This window comes from Chenopodium album, chromosome 11 (genome assembly GCF_948465745.1).
Source record: "Chenopodium album chromosome 11, dcCheAlbu1.1, whole genome shotgun sequence".
Classification (NCBI taxonomy): Eukaryota; Viridiplantae; Streptophyta; class Magnoliopsida; order Caryophyllales; family Amaranthaceae; genus Chenopodium; species Chenopodium album.
In genome coordinates this window covers 55,479,960-55,498,460 of record NC_137844.1, presented here as the reverse complement: position 1 = coordinate 55,498,460, position 18,501 = coordinate 55,479,960, and the positions used below count along the sequence as shown (strand labels likewise).

Sequence of the window (18,501 nt, the reverse complement as noted above, 5' to 3'; positions counted from 1 at the left end):
TCGATTTAGATTTTCATAATAATATTATTTTTTATGTTATTTACTTATGAATTTAAAAGATATTGACGGTGGTATGGTAGGAAGATTGCTTTTTAGGCTGACCACTATATTAGGAGCGATAGCGAAGCCAAGCCGTATATTGGCATATATGGCCGTTAAAGTGATCTAACGCACTTTAAAAATGAGGGGAGTTGTGTTGTTATATGTTATTTTAACTAATTAAAATAGCTTTAAAAATAACCGTGCATGACACGGAACCTAAACTAGTTCATGATAAATCAAAGCAATAATAATACGAAGTTATAAAATGCTGCTCATGCGTGTGACTTGGAGGGGAAAGCTCTTTTTTTCTTTTTTTTTTCTCTATTTTTATTGACAATTCCTATATATGCTCTCTTAAGTTTCCATATACTAGACGTACTAAAGATCGAAAACCTAAACACATCAAACACAAACCAACCTTTGAGATCTGAACAGTTCTTGTAACAATTTCATCCTTCGAGTTCAGGTGCACGAATTATGAGGAAAGTTGCGTTAAACTTGGGGAGGGGGGTGTCACTAGGAAATCTATACTGTTGGTGGCGTACTTCGCTTCAAAGTTAGTGGAATATGCTCCGTGGTGTGGCTATGTTATTGAGATGTTCAATCAAGTTTTTCCCTTCTTCATCTTTTATTACTTGAAATCAATGAACTACTAGGATCAACGAGTATTTTTACCAACACTTGCACGTCCGTTAATTGCCACAGGACAACAAATTCATTTATTTTGGTGATTAATTTAGACGACCACTTAGAGCAACTCCAATGGCAAGCTATTTGTCAAATTTGCTTGCCATGCCACATAAGCTTTTAAGCTAATTGTCATTTTAGCTCCAATGACTAGCTAATAACTTACTATTTAAATGGACCACACCTCCTTAATTTACCTTGATAAATTTCATTTTATTTATTCTAATTTGTTTTATTTTAGCAAGTTTTTTCCCAAGCAAAAATCTTGACGGTCAAGCTAATTGTGTTTTCTAGCTCCAATGGTTAACCTAGTAGGTAGGGATTATTTAATATTGCAAGCAAATCCCTAACTACAACTATTGGAGTTGCTCTTATAAATTAGTCTAAACTCATAACTTGTTTGTATAATTGTATTGATGTTTCTAAAAAAAAGAAAAAAAAACTATACTTGCATTGAAAATTTGGACTATTTATATCCTATACTAAAGTAGAATTTTTTAAAAGGGAATTTTCCCCCTAAACTCTACTTTTTTTTTTTTTTTTTTATTTTTTTATATAGAAACATCTATAATTCAATTACTATTACTACATTGTACTCGTATTAATTTTAAAAACCGAGCATAATTTGGACATTATCTAATTGAATAAACAAATCAATGAATCAATACTCCGTACAACATTACTTGAACAAGTATTGGAAGCGGCATTCCGCGGCTCTGGTTACTGTCTTGGCCTTCAAGACAACTGCTCCTTCCATGTCCTGCAACAAATTCCAGTAACTGTAAAATCATAAGCAAAGAAAATTCCCAAAATGAAATTTAGGGTTCATCGGAAATTCCCAGTATTCGATAATATCTATCGAATTTCCAGTCTCAAAATCCTTCAATGTCGCAATGTTAATCCCTTCTTCCTCAACAAGCTTCGTTCCTTTTCTTCTTCTGCTAAAGCTGCTCTCAACGATGGCCATAACAGCAACAGCAGCAGCAGCAGCTCTAATGGTTTCTTTCTCCCCTTTTTTGTAAATTTATTTGAAATTTTCAGTAATCTAAGTTCAAGAATTTTAGTTAATTTGAATTTTTGATATAATTTTAGCAGGAAATACATTTCTGTTGCCTGGCGCAACTGTGGCTACTATACTTATGCTTGGTGCTCTTCATGCTCGTCGCCTTTACGATGATAAGAAGGTCATTTCTATATTCATTTCATTTCTGTATTAATGTTACGCTTATTTAGTTTGGCTGATTAGTAGTGAACTTATTTTGATTTTGATTTTGATTTTTGTGGTTGTTGTTGTATAATTAGTATGAAATGGATCAAAATGTAGTTCTATAATAAAATTGTTATTTTCTGCTGACGATTTTAGCTGTTGATTAGATTTTTTTTAGGTTTTGTTTATCACTAATTGGTTTAGATAAGTTCGTGGCTAATTTGTTTAGATTAATGCATGAATAAAAGTTTAGGTCACATAAAATAAGTTAGGTTTTTGGAAAAAATGGCTGCCCAAGTTCAATTTACTACTACAATATGTTCATGCTGAGATGTTCAAAAAAGTTGAGTTCAGGGCTATTAAGTTCAAAAGGTTTGGATGTGTGTAATTCAGGTGAAGAGAACATATCTTTTCCGGATTTATTTTTACTCCATAAGTTCAGTTCATGCTTGTGATTTGTGAAATGTATGTTGGTTTTGAGATAATGTTTTAGTGTTTGACATTGAAATTGTTTGTTGATAGGTTGAGGAGGCAAAGGAAAAAGGCTTTGAACCTGGGTTCCAGCCTGATGCAAAAGTAATGTTGTTGTTTAATTGTCTATTTGGTTTTTTACGTGGACGTATATTAACATTGATTCATGAATTTGATATGAGTACGTGTTTGACATTTTTTTGATATTCTTTGTATGCCTGTAATAGGCATCATTTTTGGGACTGCTACCCCTACGCACTATTTCTCGTATGTGGGGCTCCTTAATGAGTGTGGTGAGTTACAACTTTCACTTCAATTTGTAACCAGAAAGTTGTTTACCTTATGAATAAACCATCTGCTGTTCTTAATTTTTATAACATGATGTGCTGCCTGTAGTGGTCAAAATGAATCTTCTCTTGTTTAATTTATCGCAGGAACTTCCTGTAAAAATGCGACCATATGTTTACAGAGCATGGGCACGGGCATTTCATTCAAGTAAAATCATTTGCATTGCTTTTAGTGCTCCACTTTTTTCACTTGACATCAATGATGAAATCACTGTCTTTATTTGTTTTGAGCTGTTGTGAGCTTGAGAAAATGTAAGCTTCCTGCAAGGAGTTTTATGAGAGGTTTTTATTTGCAGACTTGGAGGAAGTGGCTTTGCCTCTGGAAGAATACCCATCTATGCGGGATTTCTTTGCTCGGAGGCTGAGAGAAGGTTGCAGACCTATAGACAATGATTCTCAATGCCTGGTAACTGGTAACAACTTTTTGGTTTCTTTATATGTCTAACCTGCATTTTTATTATCTGCCTTTTGTTCATTATATGGTGCTCGTTTATGATGACAGATCAGCCCTGTGGATGGCATTGTTGTGAGATTTGGGGAGTTGAAAGAACCTGGTGCCATGATTGAGCAAGTTAAAGGTTTTTCCTATTCTGTGTTTGCTCTTCTTGGACTAAATTCTTTCCTTCCCATGGTATCTGGGAAAGACGTGGTCGAAAAGAGCAGTGAAGTAGAGAATGTTCACAGGGATCAAACTAAGAAGTCATGGTGGAGAGTATCTTTTTCTTCTCCCAAATTTCAGGAACCAGTACCTGCTAGGTAAAGAGGCTATTCAGACTACATAATTTTCACACTTTTGATGCTTCAAAGAATTTGTTCAGTATTATCTTGATATCTTCTACACCTTGATATTACTCTTATTTTGTCAAGGGGAGAAGAGATAGCATTGTGGCTAGTCAAGTTCTTTTTCTTGTTCTGTGTTCTTATTGTTGCCCATGCACGGGCCATATATTGACCTTTGATTTGCTTCCATTGCATTGTTGATAGTTTGATACTGTAGTTATCTCTTTATGCAGGTATTTGGTCTTATATATATATATTTTTATCATTGATGTGTGCCTGCTATGTTTCATTCCTTTTACAAGTACAGAGTCACATATACATAAATTGTCACATCTGCTAATAATTATGATTTATTTTGCAGTCCAATGAAAGGTCTTTTTTATTGTGTCTTGTACCTTAGCCCTGGAGACTACCATCGTATACATTCACCTGTTGACTGGAATGTTCTTGTCCGCAGACATTTTTCAGGTGATTCAAAAATTCAGTTTGTTTGTAGGGAAAGCTCTATCTAGAACAATTTGCTGTACGGAGAGGAATAATTTAGATAGTCATGGTTTGGATAGCCAACTTCAGCTTCTTGAAACAGAATGTTGTTATTTCTCATGTAATCTTTATGATACTATCAGCTGAAAGTATTAATTTCTTGTTATTCTGCCTGGCCTAGTTATGCGCTCAATTTAGGTTGCCTTTTGGCAAGCAATAGCTTGAATTGAAAGATTAGGCTACATGCTCATATTTTGTCTTCTTAGTATGTTAAGCTTCTGTGTTTTACCTTAAACATTTATTAATCCTTCATCTTAATTTTTGTATTCGACCTTGCTGGTTGAATGCATATATACTTACCGGCTGATCCACTTAGCCAAAATAAACTGACCTGAGCAAGGCTAACTGCACGGTGTTATGCATTTTCTGCTGTTGCTATTTGTTTTTAAAATTTACTTCAGCTATCACCTTCCTTTATTTGGTGGTTTTAACTATAAGATTGTCATTTTTATTGTTGTAGGTCGCCTTTATCCTGTGAATGAGCGTGCTACTAGGACAATCAGAAACCTATATGTCGAGAATGAAAGGGTACACAAGCTTCTTAATTTCATAACTTTCATAGCTAGAAAGACTAGAAAATGCACTCAGCAGAATCATTTGACGATTAAGGAGAAATTTTCTTACTGTAAGTGTCAAACTGGGCTAATCTGCTTTATATAATGGTCATCATTGGCACTAGGAATGACCACTAATTTCTTTTTTCTGTTATTTGTGGTGGGTGAAAACTAACTAAAAGTCAATGTACAGCCAATGGTAGACATAGTAACACCTTCTACAGTCTGCATGTGGTTGGAAGTCTAATAAAACAAGCAAATTGCTCATTTTACCATAATGCTTACAAGATTAATTTCTCTTGAAGTCCCAGAGGAGTCATATACTCGTATGCAGGCCACTAGTCTTTTACACCACATCCTAAGTCAGCCACTAAAATGCTTTTCAGCTCCTAATATCATGAGTGATGTGTCGAAGCACTGCAACTGCAAACATGATTTTGTACACTAAGAAGCTAGATAACATGTGTTTTTAGAATTTGTACATGATCTTTTCACAATTTTGCTAATGAGGTTTTCTCTGTTTATTATTCATCTAAACCAGATTGTGCTGGAAGGTCAGTGGCAACAAGGGTATCTAGCACTTGCAGCAATAGGTGCTACAAACATTGGTTCTATTGAGGTAATCTTATCTCTATCTCTAATTGTTTTATGCTAGAAATTTAATTTTTGTATTTAATTTGGTGCCCTTTGCTTTATGTTGCTTGGTTTTTTTTTTTTTTAATTTTTTTTTTTAATAAAATGGTACGTGCTATTTGTAAGAGTCGTAAGACCTCCCTTTATGTAAAAAATACTGACCTATTTGAACCCTTGATGACCGGAAGCAAGCTGTGTACTTAATAGTAATAGCTAACTTCTGCAAATTTCAGACTTTTTATTGACTTTTTAAATTATCAATTCTTAACATGATTTACTTCCTTGCACATCAGCTATACATTGAGCCAGAGCTGCGGACGAATCGTCCTAGAAAGAAGTTTCTACAGTCAGAGCCACCTGAGGAGCGCGTGTATGAACGAGAAGGTGTTGGCTGTATGGTTAAGAAAGGAGAAGAGGTTAGAAATGAAATCCAATCTCTCTTCAAAGTTACTTTACCCTTACAGATTTTCTTGATATTTAGAAGTTAATGGTCTTAATTCTATTATCATTCAATTCTATGTTTTGATGGTGTTTCCTTTCATTTGTTGAGTTTTTGTATGACTGCTGATGAGTGATGACTGTTAGCCTCAAGTCTCGTATGTTTTTGGGATCTGTTTGCGAGTATAGTCTTGATAATTTCGTTACATTATCAAAATAATTCAGGTTGCAGCTTTCAACATGGGATCAACAGTGGTACTTGTCTTTCAGGCTCCGGTAGCCAAATCAACAAAAGACAATACACCATCAACAGACTTCCGATTCAACATCAAACGTGGTGATAGAATCCATGTGGGAGAAGCCCTTGGGAGATGGAATGATTCACAGAAAAAAGAATGGGGTCGTATAATGGAACTTGTAGGAGCACACAAATTTTTTAGGTGACAGAAGATATCATAGAAGTTTTGCCCATTGCAACTATTGAGAGAGCCATTCTAACAAATATATACGCATATAGTCCCCACTTAGAATTTAATGTATGGTTTTATGTGAAATTCAATTGATTGCCTAATTGTAAAGAGGGGATATATTATACACTAAACACCTATATTGAGGCTTATTGGTCCATATTATGTAGTATAATACTATATGAAGATTTGATCTCTTTTCTTTTAAGCGTAGAGCATCTGATCACAAACTTATTCTTCAGTTGATTGATCAGGTGTAGAGGGCATTCCAATTCATCTCATGTCTACATTTCCATTAGTAATAGGAACTTGATAGGGTTTTCTTGTCAACAGGCTGGTAGTACCAGATACAATAACATGCATCACGCATACTTGTATCATGTAAAAATGCATTATCTCTATGGCTAAAATTCAATAAACAGAACGAGGTGGATTTATAAAATAACTGCTGCTCAAATTATAGCAACCCTTGTTTGTAATAAATGGAAAGTCAATTAATCATATTCATATGAAATTTCTTTCAAAAAAAAAAAAAAAAAAAAAAAAAAAATATTCATATGATATTATGACGTAATATTTGCATGCCATTGCAAAGTACGGCATAATTTTACAGAAAGTTAGCAAGAGCTGCGGATCCCCGATCACTAGCAGATCAGCAAATTCCGATTTTGGATTATGATCAGCAAATTTCTTTACTAGAAGGTGGGAGATTAGTATGTGTTCCAACCTGCAAGTAAAGGCATAGTCATATACACAGATCTCCGACTGATATATTTAGTCTTTCCAGGCCAAATAGAGGGGTAGGGGCATTTTGGGTTAATTTCCCGCAAGTCCACTCTGAGATATGTCAAACCTTCTCATCACAGAACAACAGGAGCTGCATGAATCAGATAGCTTACCTTCAGGGTAAGCCATTCTTCTCTATTGATTGAAAAAGAAATATGACCACAGGCATTACTTAATGAAAAATAGTGGAACTACTCATTGCTGTCACAAATAGGAATTCCCAGTTATGATAATTGACAGAAGCTGTGCTTTAAATGAACAAACATCATGAAAAATCAGTGAGGAGAAATTTACGAATATGGTGAATAAGCCATAGATGATAGGTCCTGTATACCTGTTGCCTTATAGACCAAAATGAAAGATTCATGAAATTCCAACGGTTGTTGCTAAGGACTTGCTTGTATTTTACAAAGCCCCAACCTACTAGCTTAACCATTGGAGTTGAAATGAAAACTAGCTCAGGCAAGCTAATTTGCTTGACAAAAAGAGGAGGAAGAAGCCAACCTATTGATAAGTGAGATCTATTTAAATAGCAAGCTAGTAGCTGACCATAGGGATAAAAACTAGCTAGCAAGGGGAATAGCTTGCAATCTCATATGGCATGACAAATTTAAAAGCTAAATTGGCAATTAGTTCGTCGTTGGAGATTCTCTATAACGCTTAGTTTGAAGGACCCCCCTAACAGAATTATCATCACATTTCTCTCAGCATAGGGCATACCAACATAGGCAACAGGTAGTAATAATGTTAACAAGAAACCAAGTATAGAAGTGGCACCAAGTACCATAACCCACACACCGACCCTAACCCCAATCCTAGGGAGTCAAGCATGCTGCTCACTATAATTCACTTAGAGTTGCAAAATAGAGACCCTAAATACTAAGGAATTAAACCACCCAAGGGAAGAAACTTCATAAAAAATCTGCACATTTACTCCCACTTGCACCACCGTACTACCAAGGTAACCAGCTTTTTAAATCCAATATGGCAACAGTCTGCCAATCCGGCGATAAGCCAACCACTTTTCTAAGCCACTAAACACTAAAATTGTTCAAATAACTAAATACAAACAAGGGAAGTTAGGTTACGCTTAAGTTTCAAAATACAACTCTGAACTAGTTTCTGAAAGACAAGTCTCTGGACTGTATTATCAAAAGGGAAGGAAAATAATATCTTGGTTAAATCTCCACAGTTTGCATCAAATGCCATCTCAAGTTCCAAATAGATTAGAAGAGGTCCAGTGTTCACCTACTTAAGAGAGATCCAAGCAAGAATTTCAAGAGTCAGAGTATACGGGGACGAGGTGTGCAGCAACATTGATCTAGTAAACTTTTTAGTATTCCATATAAGAAGGCAAAGGGAGTCATCAAGATTCCATATAATTGAATTCGAATTAAGCTAAAAAAACAATAAGGCGGCAATACATCAATATTGTGCAATGAACACTTCTCATATAACAACATTTAACAATTCCATAAGACCATACATTTACATTGCCACTATCTGGATCAGTCAGTGCATTACATTACCCTTTTACTCATGTCACTCTTCATACCCAAATGAACACGCCGACGAAATCTATAATCACTTCTAACATCAAAATTGCTCTATATCAACCCTTTGTTCCTGAAAATACAACCAAATCACCCCTTCAAAATCCTTCCAAAACAATGTCGAAACTAACACCAAGATCAAAACCAAATTCAAAGCCAAATTCATATAAATCACTCATAGGATGCCAAAATACACAATCAAATGAATCAATCCACCATCTAATTACTCAATTTTCACACTAATTCTCAAAAATATACAATCAAAATCCTATAAAATTGGAGAAAACCTAAATCAAAACTAATAAGAAATTGCGATCAAATTCTGGAAAAAAAATACCTACGTCTGTTTGGAGAAAGAAGGAGAAGAAGGAACACGCTTATTGCGGAACATCATGTAACCAAGCGGCAATACGACGCCGATCATCATCACCATTGCTCCGATCAAATATCTCAATGGACTTGGTGGCTCTACTTCTATCAATTTTCCAACCTGCCATTTTCCAAATTCAGTCAGGGATCTAATTCAATTAAAGGTGCCAAAATCGGTAGAACATTCTAGAAAAAAGCTAACTTACAGGCATTGTTGAGGAATGGAAAACACAACAAGATCTGGATTTTCTGGAATCTGTGTTTTGATGATGATGATGAATGAAGAAGGAATCGGGTAATTCTTCTTCTTCACCCAAATTGCTCCTTTATTTTTTTTTCAGTTTAGTATGAAGCTGGAAAAATGAACACCAAATTTCTAATTTCCCGTTTTGATATCGGGTTCATAATGATTTCGGGTTTTGATCGTCTTGGGTTGTGATATTCGGGTTGATTCATTGACCGTTCGGGTTTGGATCATTTGGGTTGTGTTAATCAGGTTGATTCATTGATCGTCCAGATTTTGATCGTTTTGGGCTGTGTCAATCGGGTTGATCCATTGAACGTTTGGGTTGTGATCGTTTGATTTGATTTAGACCTTACTCTCGTTTCAAGGTTGTTATTGATTAATGTTGAGTTTTGTTGATTAAAACTTATTTTTTCCACTCGTAAATTTAATTTCGTAAACGGTATCTCAAGTAAAGAGGACATGTGTCTTGGCTAATATTGATAAAAACAGATTTGTACTAAGCTAAACAAATTTATAAGTGTCAAAGTTGTCAAATAGGAGTAATATACTAGTAGATTTCATTATTTTAATGACTTAATAAGAAAGTCACTAAAATAAAGGTTGCATGTTGAATATGACGATCTCTCTTTATTTTTATGTTTTGAAAAGTTTTTATTATAAGAATTTTAGTTACAACCAACACAATAAATTCTTAGTTGTTCTCAAGTACACCTATAAATAGATTTATTTACGAGTGATATCTACTTCGTATTGATTAATTTAATTAGTTTCTCATATTAAAAATTTTAAGGAGAAATTTTCATTAGCCACAGGGTTTTTTTTTTTTTTTTTTTTTTGGCATTTCATATCTTTAAGCAAAATTATGACTTATAATCATTAAAAACCTCTCAACCACCTTGCTAAAAGGGTTAGGATTTTGTTTCAAATAAGATTGTGATAAAACGGAGCCCACCCAAAACGGGGTCGTTTAACTTGTTCTCTTCGCAAGCTTTACAGCGTTGCCGTTTGGACCCTACAAAAATTTTGATCCTTACCAGATGAAAGTGGTTGGCCACCATTTTTCCCGATTTCAGCTTTTTTTAAAAAATCCTGGAAAATGGGAGGCGCCCATTATTACCAATAAGAGAGAGAAACTGAATGAGTGAAAAAAAAAGAGATGAATTTCTTCCGAAAAATCTCTTCACAATCCCAGTTTTTTAAAATTACTCAGAGATCCTTCAATTCTTTCAAATTTACTGCTGACTCCCTAGATCCTCCTCTTGTTCATGGCATTCATGTCTTCCATTGCCCAGTAAGTTCTTCTTATTATATTTGTTTTATTCAATTAAATTTGTGATCTTTGGCTTAATTTGATTCAAGATTGAATTTTTTATTTTTTTTATTATTTTGTCACTGTTTTTTTGGTGGGAAATTTGAAAAATGGGTAAATTTGTTGGAAACAAAAAGGATGCAGTTGGAATAGTGGCGAAGTTATCAGAATGTTTAGCTTCAAGGGGTGGAAACATTTTGGGAGCTGATGTTTTTGTACCAGAAAAGAAGCATGTCTTTTATTCTAGAAGGTTGTTTCTTTTGCTTTTTATCTTTGTTTTCTTCTTCATTTTTAGTATCTTGATTAGTTTTGATTTATTTCTATATATGATGTTGCCTTTTGAATATTCCTGCAATAAGCTAATCAAGTTTCAAGTGTTGTTTTTGGGGAAAAAAAAATTGTACTTTGGTTCTTGTACACTTTATTTGTGATTGAACCATAGAGGGTTATATTTTATTGATTGGAATGGAGATCTTAAGTGACATGTAGATGGTTACTTATGGCTCACGGGCTACGAATATGGTCCGAATAAGTGTATCACACTTTCACTGTATCAATAATGTGGTGGATGGTGCAAAATGATGATTTGAATGAAGGATGTGATATGTAAAAATGAGACTAATTTTATCCTAAAAAGGAAACTGAAATGTCCTGACTCCCAAATGAGTGAGACACTGAGACATCTCTATTGGGATTCAATGAGTAGGGACTATGTTTGGTTTTTGTGATGAGGTTTTTTTTATAGAAAAACAGTTAGGTGGAGAAATGAAGAGTATTTTAATTGGAACAAGTCAACTAACCCTTTTTGACTATTATATTGGAAATTTGATTTTGCTATGTAGATGAATTGGTTTGGAGATTTGAAGGAAAAGCTATGTGTATGTTTCTGTGCTTCATAGGCAAAGAAACCAAATTTCATATTAGTTGCTCACCTTAAAGGTTAAAATTAAATGATAAAAATTGTGTATTGATGATTATCATCATTCATCAGTAGATCATTATGTAAAGTTGCGCTTGCAATTTTCTGTAAGGCAAATCTCACATTCTCACTTATGATGGAGACTGTGACAACTACTTCTGATTGGAGGGTTTCTTTGCTTTTCGTTTTATTGTCCTTCACTTCATCCTAGCTTAAAGGCAATGTTATCGTTGTATCTTGTAGACATCTAGTTCTGCTGCACAAATGTGATGTGGATTGTGTTATCTACCAAGTGACAATGGCACCATAACATGTAGTTTATCAAGGATTGGTATTCACATATGTGAATATAACAAATGTTTGAACTCTTCTTTTACAGTGAATTTGTCTTTGATCCTTTTAAATGGCCAAGGGAGCAAATAGATGAGGACTTCCAAAAAATTGCAGAAATGTTCAATGCAATGAAATCAGTTGTTCGTGTGCCTGATTTAGATCCGAAATACAAAATTGCAGTTTTTGCTTCAAAACAGGTCTCATTATTACATATTCTTTTGCACTTTCTTTCTTGATCAGGTTATGGGCGTGAATTTTGTCCTTAACTTTGTAGGTTAGGGTAATGTTTGCTGCACTATTAACCTTCTGGCTTCATTTTTTTTTTTTTATTTACATACCTTTTGTCATTTTTTTGATAGGATCATTGTCTTGTTGACTTGCTACATTCATGGCAGGATGGAAAACTGCCTGTAGATATAACTAGAGTGATAAGGTCATTGTTGAAGATACTCTGACCATGTCTTTTGTACTCTCTTTTGGTGATGTGGGCATTGACTTTTTTTTTCCCCTTCTTGTAGTAATCATGATAGACATCCCGATTCCCATGTGATGCGTTTTCTTGAGCGTCAGCGTATTCCTTACCATTATCTGAAGCCAGTTGCTGGAAACAAAAGAGAGGAGGAGATCTTGGATTTGGTTCAGGATACAGATTTCCTTGTACTTGCTCGGTACATGCAGGTACCTCAAGTTCCCGTATGAAGCCTTTTTTCTTTTCTGTGAAACTGCAATTTGTTTGTGTTAGCCAGTATATATCCTTTTTATAGATGGTAATCAAGTCCATTCTCAGATTCATTTGGTTTCTTAGTATTAATGACTTTCTGTAAGCATTGTGATCTTGAAACTTTAAGTTTACTGCTGGGAGAAGCAATGATATGATGAGTTTTCGAGGTTGAGCTCTGGAGAGGGTAGAGCTTAATGTTGGGATTAGATTATCAGTTATGATTTTTTATAATTTATGTAGTTAAGTCCAGAATTATGATACCTGGAGTTTATAATTCACCAGTGTATTGTCTGTTAGACTGTTAGTTCAAACTGGCGAAATCATAATTGTTGCAGACTAGAAGTTAGAGGCTAATTTTATTTTATAAAATTGACCATGATTTAGTTAAATAGATCAGTTCAATAGTTTTGCTTCATGATGATATAGAAATATAAGATGCCAGGAAGTTGCTAAGAAGTGTGTTGAATATTGGTGGCCACTAGAGTCAAAGACAACCTTCTTTTTCCATCTTGCTCATGTGTTCTAGATTCTGGTTGTTGTAGGAAGCTCGATTCTCTTTTCTTATAATCTGATATTCTGATTAATGTGTTGCTGATGCTTTGTTTTGCTTCTGGTATCTAAAAGCACTTGTCTGTTCCCCTGTTTTTAATTATTATTTTACTTTGCAGATATTATCAGGAGATTTTTTGAAAAAGTATGGAAAGGATGTCATTAACATCCACCATGGCCTTTTGCCATCATTCAAGGGTGGGAATCCATCAAGACAGGTTCGTTTATTTCTCGTCTATGGGTCTGGTCATATCTCTCTTTGCAAGGTATTTTGCTTGCTTCTCATGCTTATATTTCATTGTTAATTTTGGCAGGCTTTTGATTGTGGAGTAAAAATGATTGGTGCCACAACTCACTTTGTAACAGAAGAACTTGATGCAGGACCAATCATTGAACAAATGGTATGTGCTTTTATTTATGTATTTATAATCTTTTATTTTTCCACTGATCCATTTGAGCCTACATAACTTGAGCAATTACATATAGGCTTGGTTTCTAAAAAAGTACAAGTAATTATTTATTTGGAACTGCAGGTTGAGAGAGTTTCTCACAGGGATAACTTGCGAAGTTTTGTACAAAAATCAGAGAACCTTGAGAAACAGTGTCTCTCAAAGGCAATTAAATATTACTGTGAGCTACGCGTTCTACCATATCTGGATAACAAGACCGTTGTGTTCTGAGTGGAAAATGGTAGAGATTCAGCTAATGTATAAATATACAAACATTCATTTGACTTAGATTTTGACAAGGCAATTATGATTGTTCTTATAGAGAAAAATGAGATAAATATATTCAGCTTCCGTTGCCAAATGTGGGTCAAATAAAATGCAATTTATTTACTATGATTATGGTTGCAAGCCTGCAAGTGTAGGTCGAGTAAAATGCAATTTTAGGCTAGTTTTGAGCTTATATGGTGATACAATATTATTAATTTTTCCTCTTTGCTCTGCTACTGCGATTTTTAGTATCTCTAGTTCTTTAGCCTTTTGAGATTATTAATGCACTCTGAGTCTGTAAAAACAATACTCGTATACTGCAACTTTACCTGCTCCTGTCACCCTGTTTTCGATTTTATTGCTGTATCTTCTCTTAAAACATTCCAGTGTAATTGTGTGCTGTTTGATGCCCTGTCCTTCCCTCCCACCCTGAAAGAAAAATTAAAAAAACTGTGTAATCAGTGCTTACCTTCTAAGTTGACAACAGTCTCAAAAAGAGATTGAAAGATCAAATTCTGATCAGAAAGAGTAATAAAGTGTCAAAGTAATCATCTTTCCAAAAGGAATTAGATATATCATATATGTGAATGTCTGAGGTCCTCTCCATATTGATTACTTGTATAGTGGGGTAATTACATGAAAAAAGTGAAGGTTTTCAATTGTTGTAAAATTCTCGCTTTGTCAGAACCCAGACTTCTGCTATCCTAGGCAAGTTGGCTATATGCTATGCCTATTTTGTTCATAGATAGACTGTTAAGAACTTTGAGTGAAGGGAATGTTTTATAGGACTTCTATTCATTCAGATCTATAATAATTGGAATATTGGGAGATAAGATAAGCTAAGGTTAGGATGATGATTGTGGCCTAAATGCGTATGTTGGGAGATAAGATAAGATAAGCTAAGGTTAGGACTGCTATTCATTCAGATCTATCAAAATGGAAGGGATCCACAGTAGGTTCAGAGTAGTAGATACATATATTCAGATGGAGAACTGGCTACAGGGATTTGGACATTTCTGATACCAATGGGAGCATCTAAGAAATTGAGGGAAATTAAAGATTACTTGGATAAAATGTGTAAAATAGGTCATGGAAAACTTAGGTTTCTAAGATCATAGTGCATTGGAATTTGTTAGGGTTGAGGCAAGTAGAGACATTCAAGTGAGTGGATGGCATCTTGGTCTGAAGTCTGAACAATCAACCCCATATTTGTGATCAAAGCTCTGGTGTTGTTGTGTGTCACAAAAGAGACTACAGAGGGAAGGGGATCTCTTTGTTTGTATAGATAAATGGCAACAAGTTTGGAAGGGAGTTAGAGGAATCCATTTTCTTTCCACTTATAATAAATCTGGAAGAGCATTACAAGACCATCCGTTTTCTTAGCTCCTTTCCTTTCTCCGGCCTCCCCTTCCTTTTCCCTTGATTGTAATGAAGAATAAAAGAAAGGTTAGTAGAACTCTTATGGCGATGGTTTTTTAAGTTTATGGTATGGCGGCTGAGCCAGGAAAGAAAATAGAGACAACAGCACAAAAACATAATCTGAGAAAAAGCATTTATAACTGATTTACATAGTTCCTTTGAACATTGCCTGTGGCTGTTGGTACTGTACTAAGTGCATTTCAGTTATTTCAGTACAATATGCCACCCTTAACCCTTCCCCTTTCTCTATCAGTAATATGTAACATTAATTTCCATCATATTACCAAAATCCCTGATCTTTATGCACATACAAGAAATCAACTAAGAACAACTAAGAATTCTTATTTGACATTAATACGCTGCAACGAGCTGTCAATGTCTTCGATACAACATACTTTATCTAGCATGCTTTGAATCCCATCAACCCATTGCTGCTTGTGGACTTTGTTCTTGCACTTGAACTCCAAAAACCCTTGTGCTGTCTTAAGTCCAAAATAAGCCTCTAAATTTTCCCTTTCTTTTCTGAAGGGCCATGTTGAGATCTGATCACAAACTTCATAGACTAGACCTGTTATGACAAATAACTCGTTTTAACACATGATTACAGTTGTTAGTTTGGAAGAGATCTTGATATTGAAGGTAATAATTAAGCTTACATTTGTCCTTCTTTGAGAAAGCACCTCCTACATGCTTGCTTTTTAATTTAAGTATGACCTGTTTATTAGAGTTAATGTCAGAAACTGATGGAAAATGCTCAATTCTGCTGTCATTTCAGGAAATTGTCTATACCTGAGATTTTTTGTTGATGTAAACTGTGACTTGCTTCCATCTTAACCCACCTGAAAATTAAAACGTGCAATTTTTAATATTAAGCAGAATTTGGATATACCAACTTATGATCTGTCTCTTCTATTGATAATTACTCATATTATAAAATCCTATATAAAAATTGTAATAGGATCTCAATGATTTGGAGGGTAGTCATCCATGTTTGATGTTTGAATCAGAATGATTTTTCAATTAAAAAATGTGCTGAATTATTATGATTTACACCAGCCCTCTAAGTTGACATGTAGCCGACAAAGACTTATTTAAGTACTAGTTCATGGGCAACATGTCCATCAGTCCATGTTAGTCAATGAAGATGATATTGCTAACTAGACTTGGTTAAAGCAGTAATTAAATCGAATTTTATCCATTAAAGATTAATAGTGCTCAAATTTTAATTTTCAGCCGAGACATACCTTTCTTTGAGTGCTGCATTAGTTCACCAACGCAGGGGAATTTCGGCTCTTCAGTTTCACTGTGGCAAGGATCAACGCTACTAGCATCGCTTAACCCTTTATCGCAGGGACTGATAGCAGCATTCCTCTTTGCATCTTTTGGCAACCTTGACCTTAATGCTGCTTCTGCTCTTAATGCTGCAATTAGGACCAAGAACAAAAGGCTTGAATTAATCACAAAAATTCCAAATCATAGCTGAACAGAACATAATATATACAATTCAATCACTCGAAATAGAATTAACAATTATACCAGTTGCAGCAGCTGCTGTCAGAGTCATCAGATCACCAGGGCTCTGAATGTCAACTGCTGATCTGACAGCTGACGCGACACGATCATGATCAGCTCCCGCCTGCTCAGCAATCTCAATGCAATGGGATGCTAAGAGCTCAGTAGCTGAAGCAATTGCCCTGCTCATTTTGGAGACTGATGAGGAATCATCAGGCGCCGCAACAGCAGCAAGTGCTGCTGCAAGGCCTGCAATTGAGAGCGCAGCGTGCATATGGGCATTCTCTGCTCTTGCCCTGTCCTTTTTCCTAAAGGAGTTGAGATTTGATTTCGAGTCCTTGTGGTGGTGGAACCACTTTCCTATTCCCCCCATTCGCCGGTGGTTAGAATTATTCTTCGACTTATCAACCTGTTCAGTTTTAGTTACAGAAAAGATTAACACCTAAAAATTTTCGCGCTCTCTGAATCAACCAAAACAGACATTGAAAAACACTGAAAGAAAGTAGCAGTAGAATGTATAGCAGAAAAATAATTAGGGAAAAAGCCAGTAAATTTTACTTTTTTTCAAAACCCAAATATTTTCAGCCTCTGATGATTTCAGAAATATCCACATCAAACTCTTAAATGTGTTAATTTCTAGTTTTCTACCATGTTTTCTGATCTAAAATGCTTAGCATCATACTGTTAGTAGTATAACATAAGAAACAACTAGAGAAACACCAAACACGACAACGACAACAACAACAACAACAACACAATAAGTTTAACATCCAACATGAAGATACAAGAATACTTACAATATGAGGAGGTGAGCTGGATGGTTCTGAGATGAAAGAGGGGGTGTCAATGAGATGCTTATCAAGAAGAAAATGCTTGTGTTTATTAGCAAGTGCCTTAGAAATTTCTTCAGCTGATACACTCCATGATCTTGACAAGAATTCCATTGGCTCTTTCGGTGTTTGTGGTTGAACAACTAATGGTAGTGATTTTGCTTGTTTTACCTCTTCTTCTACTTCTTCTCCTAAACCATTTAATTTGCTTTTCTTCCAACTTAGATTTTGACCTGCTTTCTCCATATTTTTTTTTTCTAATGTTATTTCTAGTTGAAAAATATCAAGAATTTCCTGGGAAATTACTTATGCCAGCTTTCTGTTTCCTGCCAAAGAAAATTCAAATACAATTTAATTAGATGTCATTTGAAACTATACCAAAAGTCAGATTTTATAACTACAATTTGAAGGTTTCAACAGTTTAGTGACAGTGGATTAAGTGGTAGGATGCACTATCAAATAAAGAAAGAAATTGTACGAAATTTTAAGGAATTCACGTAGATTTTTTTCGCGATATGAAAATGAGAGGTACCCATGTAGAAGAGAATGATGCATGTTTTGTAGGCAAAAAATCTACCTATTAGAAGTTGCTAACAAAAACAAAACCCATAAAAAAATCTTCTTAACATTATTAGAAGGAAAACACCTATACAATGAAGAAAATTGAGTGGAACCCATGTAATTTAAGAGAAATGGATGCTTTTATTTTGTATACCAACCTTTAAGAATTTGATAGCAAGAACCCTTGAAATTTGAGTATATGTCCACTTGTGTAAGACATGCATATATATACCACACCAAAAAGTAAAACAAAGGGCAAAAAAGCTAGGACAAAATCCTTTAAAAATAATATCATTTCAATAATTACAAAAAAGGATAAAAAATTAAAGAGAGGAAAAGAAGAATGAGTGAGGTTTAAGGGAAGAAGGAGATATTATAATAGAAATAATTAATTAAAGTATGCTTTGTAACAATAAAAAGGATTATTATTATAAGGAAGCAAACAAGGGAGAAGAAAATAATGCGGTTAAAGTGGAGGGATGCTCCACTACACTCGTGCATCTAAGCG

The 18,501-nt window shown here is 34.8% G+C and overlaps 3 protein-coding genes and 1 long non-coding RNA gene across 6 annotated transcripts; 2 read left to right on the top strand and 2 right to left on the bottom strand.

Annotated features, from left to right (window-relative positions):
* Window positions 1-1,398: 1,398 nt before the first annotated feature.
* Window positions 1,399-6,383, top strand: LOC145569294 (phosphatidylserine decarboxylase proenzyme 1, mitochondrial-like). 2 transcript variants are annotated; one of them, XM_081628656.1, is made up of 12 exons: window positions 1,399-1,727; window positions 1,825-1,913; window positions 2,459-2,512; window positions 2,635-2,700; window positions 2,842-2,902; window positions 3,051-3,160; window positions 3,257-3,510; window positions 3,896-4,002; window positions 4,538-4,605; window positions 5,173-5,250; window positions 5,558-5,680; window positions 5,928-6,383. In XM_081628656.1, the coding sequence occupies exons 1-12, from the start codon at window positions 1,541-1,543 to the stop codon at window positions 6,144-6,146; spliced, it is 1,416 nt and encodes a 471-aa protein (XP_081484782.1). In that variant the 5' UTR covers window positions 1,399-1,540; the 3' UTR covers window positions 6,147-6,383. The 2 variants fall into 2 exon arrangements, with proteins under 2 accessions (XP_081484782.1, XP_081484781.1); XM_081628655.1 differs by having other exon boundaries at window positions 1,822-1,913.
* Window positions 6,384-8,301: 1,918 nt separating this feature from the next.
* LOC145569293 (uncharacterized) lies at window positions 8,302-9,273 on the bottom strand. Its single transcript, XR_014096084.1, has 3 exons — window positions 9,084-9,273; window positions 8,850-8,998; window positions 8,302-8,581 (listed from the first exon to the last, which is right to left on the bottom strand). It is a non-coding gene; the product is annotated as an uncharacterized LOC145569293 (long non-coding RNA).
* A 938-nt stretch (window positions 9,274-10,211) lies between these two features.
* LOC145569292 (formyltetrahydrofolate deformylase 1, mitochondrial-like) lies at window positions 10,212-13,934 on the top strand. The gene is made up of 8 exons (XM_081628654.1): window positions 10,212-10,415; window positions 10,571-10,683; window positions 11,732-11,882; window positions 12,045-12,118; window positions 12,204-12,363; window positions 13,075-13,173; window positions 13,270-13,356; window positions 13,489-13,934. The coding sequence occupies exons 1-8, from the start codon at window positions 10,281-10,283 to the stop codon at window positions 13,633-13,635; spliced, it is 966 nt and encodes a 321-aa protein (XP_081484780.1). The 5' UTR covers window positions 10,212-10,280; the 3' UTR covers window positions 13,636-13,934.
* A 1,309-nt stretch (window positions 13,935-15,243) lies between these two features.
* Window positions 15,244-18,226, bottom strand: LOC145569291 (VAN3-binding protein-like). Of its 2 annotated transcripts, XM_081628651.1 has the most exons (7): window positions 18,152-18,226; window positions 17,400-17,758; window positions 16,627-17,011; window positions 16,335-16,511; window positions 15,880-15,929; window positions 15,747-15,804; window positions 15,244-15,658 (listed from the first exon to the last, which is right to left on the bottom strand). In XM_081628651.1, the coding sequence occupies exons 2-7, from the start codon at window positions 17,676-17,678 to the stop codon at window positions 15,432-15,434; spliced, it is 1,176 nt and encodes a 391-aa protein (XP_081484777.1). In that variant the 5' UTR covers window positions 17,679-17,758; window positions 18,152-18,226; the 3' UTR covers window positions 15,244-15,431. The 2 variants fall into 2 exon arrangements, with proteins under 2 accessions (XP_081484777.1, XP_081484778.1); XM_081628652.1 differs by lacking the exon at window positions 18,152-18,226 and having other exon boundaries at window positions 17,400-18,035.
* Between the last annotated feature and the right edge of the window lie 275 nt (window positions 18,227-18,501).